This window comes from Mycteria americana, chromosome 4 (genome assembly GCF_035582795.1).
Source record: "Mycteria americana isolate JAX WOST 10 ecotype Jacksonville Zoo and Gardens chromosome 4, USCA_MyAme_1.0, whole genome shotgun sequence".
NCBI lineage: Eukaryota > Metazoa > Chordata > Aves > Ciconiiformes > Ciconiidae > Mycteria > Mycteria americana.
In genome coordinates, this window is record NC_134368.1 from 62266109 (window position 1) to 62278295 (window position 12187).

The 12187-nt window shown below is 44.6% G+C and overlaps 1 protein-coding gene across 9 annotated transcripts in view; it reads left to right on the top strand.

Annotated features, from left to right (window-relative positions):
- The window catches only part of EPHA5 (EPH receptor A5), a 216182-nt gene that overhangs the window by 184907 nt on the left and 19088 nt on the right, over nucleotides 1-12187 (top strand). For 7 of the 9 annotated variants that reach the window (XM_075500803.1, XM_075500805.1, XM_075500806.1 and 4 more), the window contains 2 exons: nucleotides 1675-1868; nucleotides 4830-4985. In XM_075500803.1, the coding sequence (XP_075356918.1) occupies nucleotides 1675-1868; nucleotides 4830-4985 (350 nt within the window). Of the gene's footprint in view, nucleotides 1-1674; nucleotides 1869-4829; nucleotides 4986-8874; nucleotides 11438-12187 lie in introns of those variants that run through there. The other 2 variants (XM_075500807.1, XM_075500801.1) reach the window with 2 other exon arrangements.

The window sequence follows — 12187 nt, forward strand, 5'->3', positions numbered from 1 at the left end:
AGCAAATAATGTTCTCGTGGCTGTGCCGCACTGAGGCGCTTTTTTATAGGGCAGCTCCAAATTTGGTATTGGGAACCAGCTGAAAAGCATGATGTGAAGAACAGACAGTGCAGATAGCATAGTGTGGTGGGGCTGGTTTTTGATGCTGTGAGCAAAAGCCAGGCCATAGAAGAGATTGCTTTGCAAGCGCAGGTTGGGTGGAGAGCGGTGCAACTGGTCCACCGACAGATGAAATCGTAGATGAGCACAAAAGGTCTGCAGGTCTTGTGGACCAGATCTTCAGACATGCTCGCTAACGTTGGAGAAGATTACAAAGCCTCACCTAACTTCTTCTCTATTACGTACGTCCTTAGGGAGTTTGAGGTTCCTGCTACTGCCTCTTAGCCAGCCCAGCTCATTCCTGGGATTCTTCCACTTGGCAAAAAGCCCTGTGGTGGAGGACGATTTGAAAGCAATCCATGCGGTCCTGAATTTCAGAGCCTTCTGAAACGCAGTGCCAGCCTGACGCGGCTCTTCCTGTACTGCTTGTATAAGGACTAAAGATCAAGAGAACTTCCATGCTATCACAGAGCCTTCTTTTTAAACACAGGATGTTTTCAAATTGTGACAGGCTGCCTAGAATGAATGGCATCTGAGGCAGTCCTTGGCGTCCAACAGTGAAGCACTGTGGTTTTCCACATAGCAAATAGCTGCCTACAGTTCCTTTTGGTCAAGGAGTCTTGGGAGTAGAGGGTGTGAAGATGGGCCAGTGGGACTCTCTTGGCACAGTCACAGACCCTTGTGGCTTGAAACGCTAGCTGCGTTCTGCTGAAAATTGTAATGGTTCAAAATGGAAACTTATGGGCTTGGAGCCCTGCTGTAAATCTGCCCCAAACTGGGGAAAACAAGTTGCTTTCTTCAATTCTGCCCTCATTTATTCATTTGTGCCTTTCAAGAGCACAGGCGGCACATGTGCATACCACTTGTTTTAGATATAGAACCATAGATGGATTGTATTTGAAATCAGTGCAACAACCCTCCCCTGGTTTTAATTTACATACTCTTGGGCTGACATTTTAGATTCCTGGCAGAAATGTGGCCACACTAAGAAACGACTAGATCCAGACAGTATTGAATGATATATGAGATGGTTGTTCTGCCTCTGCCTTGAATCCATCCATCAATTAGCATTCAAAGTCTCTTTTGAAATACAGTCAGACTGTTATTACTGTAATACAAATTTGTGGTCTAGCGCATGCCTTTTCATTTCAAAAGAAGCCAACATCTGAATAAACAAAATCACTGCACTCCAAGAAGATGCCAGAAAGCCCTGTAGGCTGCTTTTCATGGACTTAGGGTAGGCTCTGGGAGTTTCCTGGTATATAACCTGCAGACCTTAGCTGAGCTTTGAACAAGTGCAACCTGGCAATCTGGCCCCCTGGTCGCAGCAGTGCCTTGGCTTTCTAGATTCATTTTGCGGTGACCAAAAATTAAGTTATTCATCCCATCCCATAGAAAATATGAAAGATAGTGGGGTTTACTGGGTTTGCCTCTTGCATGCAGAGTTGGGGGGCAGTGGGATTTTACGTGAGCATATTGCTGGTCCCAAAGTTCTCTGTTTAAGTCAATTTGCATTTGGGAAAAAGGCAAGAGGAAGAAAAGCAACCCATCAGCCTCGTGTTTTGTCTCCTGTAGGTGATTAAAGCCGTGGAGGAAGGCTATCGCCTGCCAAGTCCCATGGACTGCCCTGCTGCTCTCTACCAGCTAATGCTCGACTGCTGGCAGAAAGACCGCAACAGCAGGCCCAAGTTTGACGAAATTGTCAGCATGTTGGACAAGCTCATCCGTAACCCAAGCAGCTTGAAGACGTTGGTTAATGCATCGAGCAGGTACAAACTCGGGCCAGAGCCATTTCTCAGAGCGAGATCCTTGTCTGAATACCCTCCCCGGGGTTGAATTACCACTTATTATTTAACCTGCGTGCACCTGCGGGTGGATGTTCCTCCAGCTTCATTATGTCCAGGGGAGTTTTCTCAAATCAACTTTTTCTGTTGAAACTGGCAGGCAGGCGAGCAATTCAGTTATTCTGTAAATGCATTGCTGCTGCCACAAAGAAAATTACTGTGGCCTGTCCTTCAGAAATGGGAGCTTCAGCGGTATTTATAGTCTATGATAAAGCTACCTGTGCTCTACCCCAAGGTTAGAGAGGGCAAGACTTTGAGTGCATGAAGTACATAGTAAATGCTGCTCAAATTATCTGCCTGTTGACTTGATCTTGGTAATACAAATTAAGAGTGTCTCTTGGGGAAACTGTTAGGATGTGCAAAGCTCATGGATGTCCAAGTGCGTCCTCCCACAACTGTTCCCAGGTGTGCTAGCCGCCACTGCCAATTCTGACAGTCTTGGTAATCACGAGAGGATCTCTGTGGTTCCCAAAGAGCTGTACATAAACCATTTGCTAAAACCACATCAAGTGAATAGAGCAGCCGGCGTCCAATTAAACATGAATCTGAATAGCTGCGTGGCTACAAGAAGTAGGGTAAATACGGTCAAGAAATAAAGTTGCACTTGGGGAAAAAGAGATTAATATTTTTTAGTGAGTTTTAGTATTGGGTTTTCCACCATACTGGAGTCTTGGAGAGGCTTTTTCTTTTTTCACCGTAAGCACACAAGTATGACTTCTGAGCCATCTGTGTTGCTAGTCACTCGGTCCCTTGCAAGGTCATGAAGGAGTGGGGAATATAAATCATCCCTGCTTCACTGATGGCAGTGGAGTTCCCCTGATTAACACTGGAAGAGGCCCTTCAGAAAAGCTTATTCTCAGAGAAGGAAAAAAAAGACACAACGTTTTCCTTGGACAGGAATGAGAGGGATGTAAGATGAGGTTAGACTGGTGGTGTGGACCAAACCAGATGTACTGTTGTAAGCTTAGACCCACCTGTCTCCACACCTTCCGAGTGAGTCTTGCACAGCTGCATGTGGCCCATCTCACCTGTTGCAGCTGGACCTCACATCCCTGTGCTGGCATGTCCATGCACATGGCATCTCATGCACTGGAAGAGAAGAAACATGAAATCTCTGTTAATTTTTAAATACAAGATAGATCTGATTCCTCGGGCTATTTTACATACATCATTTACCGTTTGAAGAATAAATTACTCTTATTAGCAATTAGATGTAATGTCAGTCCCAGCAAACCTGCAGGAAAAGGTTTATGATAGCATAAAATATGTTATGTTTCTCTTTTATTTTCACTTCAGAACAGTCATTTTCCAGGCCTGTTATGCGGTGGTTCATGCACTCTTTTATACCAAACTGTTATGCCAGAAAAGAGGAAAATAGGCAGCAAACCATTTCCTTGAGCTGCTAAGCACTTTGCTGATGTTTTATTCCATGAACAGGTCCATGCAATTCCAAATGTCTCCTTTTCAGAGCTGCTGTGGGTATTTTCGATGTGGATGGACTACCTGAACAGCCAGGCTTTGGGACTGTGTTTCTATAATCATAGATTGCCATGCCCAGACCATAGTAATTCCAAATGAATCATAATTTCAACATACAGCAGCTGTAAAGGATTTTTTTATATATGTAATGTATTCTTTATGGAAATTCTCATTAATGCAAATAAGGGAGGAAGGCACTCTCTACATTACAGCGTGTGCATATTAGTAGGTACCTCCTGACATTAGTGATGAAAATCCACTTCTCGTTGTGATTACTTAGGAGTTTTGAATTCCTCATGTGTATAAAATGTTATGGGAAGCCATTATGTTCTTGGTACTGCAAGTATTCACGTTTTATTGGACCCTTCAGCATTGCTATTAAATAAACAAATAATACTAATGTGCTCATAAAATATATGAAGATTCCTGAAGTGCTATAATAATATAATATCCCAGCTCTCCTTCCAGTTGAAAGTCTTTTAAGTGTAATTCTCACCATCAGAGGCTGACCCAGAAAACGTTTTTTTACCTGTGGGTAATAATCTTTATGCAAGGCTTATGTTAGCTGTATGTCCTGGTTTACAAAGCAGGGGACAAATCTAGTTTCTTTCCTGGCTGACCTTGGACAAGCCCCCTTTGCTCTCTGCACATCATTAGTAGGTTGGTGGACCTATATGCAGCACGGGTCACTTGTGCCAGGTACTGTACTGGTGTTTCTGCCGTGATGAAGGGTTATTATTTGCCTGAATTGCTTCTTCCGTGCGTGGCATAACCGAGCAGGTAGCAATTGCCGCGACAAGGTCTTGAACAAGGGTGCGGGAGCAGGAGTCTACCTCTGGTTTCAGGGCTGGAGCATGGTTGGAGCATTGCTGCTCTCTGCAGGGCTTGCCAGATGCTGCCCGCATCCAAAATCCCCACCCAACGCTTTGGGAGCAGCCCCTGAAGTGTTAACAGCAGCCTGCCATCGATGGCCGCTGCTGGGAAACGTAATTTGGGTTTCTGCTTTCAGGCTCTGGGCCGTCTTAAGTTAATTATGAGCTTTAAAGGAAGAGGAGGAAAACAGACCGGGAGGAGTGAAACCGAAGACTTTGAAGTAAGAGTGACTGGGGGAGCCTGATAGAATAGGAACCTGCTTGTGGGCGAGAGGTAACGGGGATGGACGCTAGTCCTCTCCTCCTCTTTCTGCTTGCAGTGAGGACCAGAAATGGCAGGAACTAACTCAAAAGTGGGTGAAGTTACAGGTGAAGTGGTATGTTTGATACATAGCTGGGAGGATTTAGGCTGCAGCAATCACTGAAAATGCAACAAAAGAATCATCTTTACCATATAAAAATTTGAGCAACTGAGTCACATTGGATACATCTCGATACCGATTCTGTTTGCTTCTCTGTTTTTGCTTGTCTTTAGAGTATCAAATCTGTTGGTAGAGCACAGTCCGCTCGGGAGCAGTGCCTACAGGTCGGTGGGTGAGTGGCTGGAAGCCATCAAAATGGGCCGATACACGGAGATCTTCATGGAGAACGGATACAGTTCGATGGATGCTGTGGCTCAGGTGACCCTAGAGTGAGTAGTGCCCACATCATTTTCACCTCATTTGTTGGAATTGCAGAGGGGGGGAAGACAGACCATTCAAAAACATGTAGGGATGAGGCTGCAGAAAGGGAAACCATTACCCTTTGTTTGCAGTCAGCAGTTTCTCTTTCAGCATCTGTATTGATGATAACAAGTGCAGGCAAGACTAAAACTTACAGTCGCTACATTGGCAGCCGGTACTTTAGCTCCTTTACTCACAGAAATTAATGCTTGAGCTTGAATAATTGCCAGGCTGTCCTCTCAACATAATAGCAGGTGATTATTTGGGGTTACTGACAAATAACAAGACCCACCCTACTAGTAAATGTATAGGAGCTAGAGTCCCCGCTGAAGTATTGCTTCTGATTCTCTCCCCCATCCCACCAGGGGGGAGTGAGCGAGTGGCTGTCTGGTGCTTCGTTGCCGGCTGGGGTTAAACCATGACAGGTATACTGGCTTTACACTGGATTAGCTGGTTTCACTGTTGATCTGGACATAACCCAGTGGACAGTCAAGCCCACTAAGGTGTGGAAATAGTATTCAACATTAACAGAAATAAGCATAGATACAGCCAATGCCAAGAGAAGAGCATCAGCAAGCCCACAGCTCTAGGGGACAGGCTTCCTGGCCGAGACTCTTCCTTCTGAATGTGCCCTTGGTGTTTGCATGTAGGTATGACTGCAGCTGGGGTGACAGCACTCAAATGACTTGGTAAATGCCTTGGGGCTGCTGATTTGTTACGCTCCACCTTTAATTGCCTGCCTTACTTGTGTAATTATGTCTGTGCTTTCCTCCTGCCGCCTACTCAGACTCACCCCAAAGCCTGCCTTTCTAGCTGGGTTAATTTAAGCTTAGTTTACTGCAGGCATTAAGGCAGAATGGGAAGGATTATGCTCTGTGCTGCTTTGGAGAAGGTCGTGGCTCTTCCAACCGCATGCAGATTACCAGTGCACATACAGAATTGGTGCTGAGGATTAGGAGTAAAACAAGAAAAATCCCCACACCCCACAGAACCGCAGCATTTCTCCTGTCTGCCACAGGGCTTGCTGTGGAGCTCACCGTACAGGGTAGGAGGTCCTTTGCATGTGATGCAGGTCGTGGTGCAGGTCGGTAACATCTCCATGGAGTTCAGTTTTGCATTACATGCACGGAGGGAGCGCAGGAGCGTATCTGCTCTCACTCAGATTTTATTTGCTCCACTTACATCACCAATATTTGTCCCTTACACCTGGACTCATCCAGTCTATCTTCAGACATTCACGTGAAAACCCTGAGCTAGGGATTAAGTCCTCTCTAGAGACTGTCTAGGGAGTCAGGGTGCATGGATTTCTACCTAGATCCTTTTTTGGGTGCCTGAGACTTATATGCAGTTTCCCAGCCTAGTCCTGCAATTACATGCCATGTTACTTTGGCTTTTGAGGACTCCATGGTTCCTTACCTACTCATCCGATACGGCAGTGCCCAGAAACACCAGGCTTCAGGGCTCCATTCAGGTTGGTGATCTACAAATGTTGACCAAGGTCATCCTCAGGGTGGTCAGAGTCCACATGGCAGAAAGACATAGCCAGAGGGCAAGTGGGAAGAGGAGGGACAGGATGAGGCAGTAATTTAAGAGAAAAGGAAAACGTTGGAGCATTTCCCTCTACTGTGCCACCTCAATCTTATAACCAGAGCAAGTTCTGGTAGAAAATGCAGATTGTCCAAAATATATCACAGACTTGTTGCTGTTTGGCTAAATTAGTCATATCAAAGAAGAAAATTAGGTTTCATAAAAGCTTCCAGTTTGTTCCCCTTTAGAATTTTATGCAATTTCAAGAGCTCCAGAAGAAATGCTCAGAAGTGAAATGCTTTGGTTTGGGTCAGAGAAAATGTTGAGTTTGAGCCCAAATTAATGGTCGTTTTTGACAGTAAATTAGAAGTTCACTTACTCATGTAGCTTCAAACATTCTTAGCATCCCTCTGCGCTGACACTGTCTTAGCATCCCATCCTGCTGACAAAATTATTCCTAACCTCCCATTTTCTTGAGTGCAACATTTCAGATTGTGAAACTATCTCCTTAATTTGACTTAAAAATTTAAATACTTCCCTATATTTACTCTTTGGTATTCCAGAAATTTCAAAAGTATTCCCCCCAAATCTTTTCAGGCTACCCAAAAAGTACTTCAAAATGTTTTTTCTGATTGGCAGTGAACCAAGAAATCCATTTTCAGTTCTAGCCAAAAAGGCAAGTTCATTTAAAAGCCTTTAAATAAGATTAGAGCTGCCAGAGATGCTCTGACCCTCATCAGCTGCAAACTGCCTCTAAGGCCCCCTCCACCACGTCCCAGTATGTTCTCTATAGCACAGATGTCATCTGACTCTGGTCCTTTACTGGCCCCAGTGGAGACAACATGTCTGAGCTGCTCAGCTTCACCTTTCTTCTGGGCTTTTACAGCAGCAGAGCAGTGCAGAGGAGCTGATGCCTGGGAGCCTGGGGAGCTTCTGGGTTTTGGGGTTTTTTTTAAGCCGAAAGGAGACATTTCATGAATCCATCTTTCATTTCAGTTGAAACTGAAAAAAGGTTGAAACTAACTCCAACTAGTTAATTATCCATGCCAGCAAATAAATTCCACCCCCAGCTGCCTTGGACAGAGATGCTTGCGTGAGTCAGGCTTGGTTCTTGAACAGCTCAGCCTGCACCTTTGCATTGCAGTGGTGGCTTAGCAAGAAGGCTCGAACCCACTCGGGTCTATTTTTGGGAAAACCGTGGAACGTTCATTAAAAAGCCAACCAGCCATCCAAATCAAGACTTCTCTCATCCCTCTCAGATATAGTAAAAAAGACAAAAGACCAGATTCTCATCTGTTAAAAAAGGAGAAGCCATCATAGTGGCTTAAGAGGAAGGGTGTCCCATGTTGAAGACCTGAACCACGTGCTCAGGCTGATGTAAACTGGCAGCTTTCCCTTAAAATCAACAAAGTAAGGGAGAGAAATGGCTCCTGGGTGGGCTCAGCTGAGACTGTCATGGGTTCTCCAGAAAATAAACACCGGAACAAGCAAAGGTCTTTAAAGGTTAATATAGTGGGGGGGGGTGGTTTTCTGGAGGCTTTCGGGTTTTTTTCTCCCCGTAAAAGGGAACAACAAAACATTTTGTACTCTGCAAAGGAGAATTCAGGTTAAATGTTCCTTGTCATTTTTAATAGAGGCAACTGTTCAGTATATTCCAGAGCTGGGACTTGGGGGGATCGGGTGAAAAGATGATCTGAACATCTGAAAGTAGCTTGCTTTCCCCATATGACATCAGTAAAACATTCTTTACAATTTAAAGAGGTTGCCTTCAAATACCATCCAAAATTATCTTCCCCAAATTCAAACTGCATAGGAGACAGATGTGGAAATTAGATGGAGAAAGGAGAACTGGATAATCGCTGCCAGAAAAGGCAGGAAAAAAAATATGATTAATGTAAAGAATTCCTAAAATCTACTGAAAAAAAATTACTAGCGCTGTAGGAGGGGTTGGCCATAACGCTGACAGTACTGGTGACTGTGGGCGACCAGCTTGTGGCCTCTTTACAGGACCTGGTTGAGATGGTACGTGTTCAGAATTTTTTTTTAAATCATTCCCCCCCCGCCCCGTCCGTCCGTCCGTCCCCCCCCCCCCGCCCCAGCATGCAAAGCAAAATCCTGATTACAACCCTGCTTCTTTCAAACTGATGGCTTGATGCATTTATTCCAGAAAAGAGTAGTATTAGTGACAAATTTCTGAAAGCAAAAGATTAAAAAGCTAAAACCAGTGAATATCACCCCAAGTCCTGAGCTCTGCCTGCTTAAGCAAAGACCTGAAAATGTATGTGTTCAAACAAAGAGTGATTTCTACATTTAGCTCTAATTCTTGCAAAGGGATGAATCACCTTGTGAAAAGTGGAGCCTCACCCTCCACCCCCTCTTTCCAACTGGATATCAGACTTGAAGGCAACCTTTCCAGTGGACCAGACCTGCTCTTTAAACTTCTGGACCACCTAGTGACTTTGAGTGTGTCTGGAGCTCTTTCAATCCACTGCAAGAATAACTTTACCAGGACAATACTCAAGAATAGATAGATCCATGACATGAGTTTCAGTCTGACCCTTGACTGGACCAATTACTAACCATGTGGACTACCTACTTCCACCTTTTGAAAGATCTGTACTCACTGAATCTCAGGACACCCTGTTGTTTGTTATTAGATGAAGAGCTCTGAATATTTGTAATAATAATAATATGTGCTGTGTTGCTTTGCATTGTATATTTTTTTCTTTTAAAATAAAATAAATTATTTATTAAAAGTTATACTAGATGAAGAGCGTTTAAGAGTTCACCTGCTCTAGATGCTTATTCTTCACCTGAAATCTCAGTCCTGAGATTGTGATACTGTGTCTGCTTCTGAACAAACCAATTCTCGTCTTGTAATCAAGTAGGATGGAAATAATGAATAAGAGCAGATGAACTCTTAAAAAAAATTTTTTTAAGTCCTCATTTCATGCAAAGGTCCCTAGCAAGTGGATTCCTTTCTCTTTAGCGTCTTCTGAAGGTCTTTGAGGTTCTTCTTCTTTCCCCTCATTCAAACTGACAACTAACTCCATGAATAGTCCCAGTCTGCATGGGCAATTGTAGAGTTACACCACGTGAAGAAGAGTGGTGAAATCTGGCCTGGATGGGAGATGAAATACAAAATATTTGTGGTAGGCTGACGGCTGCCAGCCACGGAGATCTTTCAGGAACCTGGCCCTTTTGCTTGCATGACTAACCGGCTGGTGAAGGGGGTTGTGTGGCAATCCAGTCCTAGTCTACACTGTGTTTGACAAACTGGTCCATGGTGTATAAGTAGTTCTGTTTGTAAATAAAATGTTTTAAATATATTTCTTACAACGTGGAGACAATGAATTCAACCCTTGCAAATGGAGGATATTGCAGGGAAGGGGATACCGTGTCGTCCCTGGCACGTTGCAGCTGGGCTTTTGTACAAGGCGGTGGTTAGAGAGCAGCATGCGTGCAGCTGTATACAGGCTGTTTGGGATGAGCCGACACCAGTTTTCACCTTTATTTCCTTGGCTTTTTGGTCAACTTAGGTCAGCCTCTTAGTACTGTGTTGGCAAGTGATTTGAATTCCTGCCTGTTTTCATTTTCAGCCCTATGTGAATGAAAGAGAAGTGAAAAGGGGAGACTTCTCCCTGAAACAAGAATAAAAGTTGTCTCATTGCTGGGGGGGTCAAGTATTTTGAAGCAGGGGGACCCCACAGCCCACGGGTGCATGTATCTCCGTGGCCTCGGGGAGCACCCGTGCCGCTGCCGCAGGGGCACGCACCAAACCCAACACCGGGGGTCGGGTCACTTGCACAGCAAGGCGCAGCCTGGATCCTGATCACAAGTGTCGTTTGCCCCCGGGTCTTAGTTGTGCCTTTTCTTGTGGGAATTGCACATTTCTATGGCAAAGGCCCAGTAGATACCCACACACTTCTCCTCTGCGGAGCTGAGCCCAGTGAAATTACCAGTTGGCTGCGGTAATGTGAGCCAGGCAGCTCTGGACTAGAGCTTGAGAACAGTTGTTTTGCAGCCCTTTGGCACAGAAGTTGATTTTTTTTTTTGTCCCAAAACCAGCTGGTTTGTGCACCTGATTTTGTTTAAAATTGGCTTCTGCCTTACGCCGCTTTAAGTCCTTCAGCACTGGATGCACAGGAGCGTGCAATGTGCTGTAAGTCACGCTTGAAAAACGGGAATTAAAGCTCCTGCGTTCTCTAGGCGGTTTTTGGAGAGTTCTGTTGCCGGCTTTGCAACATGTGAGGTGGCTTTTGAATAAAGCTGCTGGTTTTATATTAGGTGAGCATGTGGCTCAGGAGCTGTTGTCTTCTGGTCTGTCTTTGTGGAGGTGAAAGGCACCACGGTAGTTTTTTTTCCCCTCTCTGAGGAGTTCCCGCACTTTTGGCTGGTGGCTCCACATTTGAGAGGATTTGATACTAAAAAAAATGGACTGGATCCCCTGGTGAGCAGCTAATGGATTGAAACCAGAAACTCCTTTTTCTTCATTCTCTCTTGTAAATCAATGAGGCACTCCTCAAGGATATTGAGTTAAGGGGATACTATAAGGGGAAAAAAAAAGCTGTGTAGTGAGTAGGGGTTTTTTTATTAGACTGATGGAGCTGCATGTGAAATGCCAAGACGTACATGCCTTTCTCATAGTTTCAGGCCATTTTTTTTCTGCATAACATGCAAGAGTATCAGAAATGATAGATCTGTGAAATATGTGGTGCTGGATTTTCAAAAGAGCTCAGCTTGCACTTTAGATACCTGGAAAAAAAAACCCTGAATTTTCAAAAAGTGCCAGCAGAGCAGCACTCAGCAGGGAGAAGACGGATGTTGGCTCTTTTAAAAATCAGGTCCTATACTGGGTTGTTTTGGGGTTGTTTTTTTTATCTTTGGTGTGAACTTCCAACTGTGCTGTGTACATAAAATAAATTGCATGTAACAATAGCATTACTACATTTTCCTTCATTATTAAGATGGCTTGCTGAACTAGTTTCACAATTCAGTGGAGGCAGAAATGAAAGCATGTCCCCTTGAGAAGGTAGACACCTTTTGCAGATGCTGCAGCCTTTTCTCTGCCAGGTAAGGAGCGTTGCTGATGTGTCTCATTGACCTCCCTTGCTCCATGCCCCTTACGTTGTGATTTCCCCTATGCATCGGTGAGATGCATCGCTGAAAAAGGGTACGATAATGAAATGAAGTGTTTAGCCTGGAGCAGAAAATCTGGTATTTTCTAAATCAAAACGCTGAAAGCATGACAATCCTTGGAGAACAACAGATCTAGCTTTTGGCTTCAACCAGCTTATGCATTAATGTATCAACCTTCACTCAGGGTTGCTTTTTATTCAAAGCAATGTTCATCTGTGTAATTTTTGGACATGGATGGTTGATTGTATTCACATAGGAGTCTCTGTCCAGAATGTGAAGCTGCTGAGAGAGGTACACCTCCATAGGTAGCTTACACAACATTACGTGACGGTGTTTTGGTGGTCATTGCACGTGTTCACCTGCAGTCCAGCATGCAGCTGTGCTGTGAGCTGTAGGCCAGGTTTGCAATATGTCTCAGGTGATGGTTGGGCTCCCGGGTGTCACTGGCGATCCCCAGCCCTTGCACGCGCCAGCCCTGCCAGTGTGGTTTCCAAAAAGCACCTAC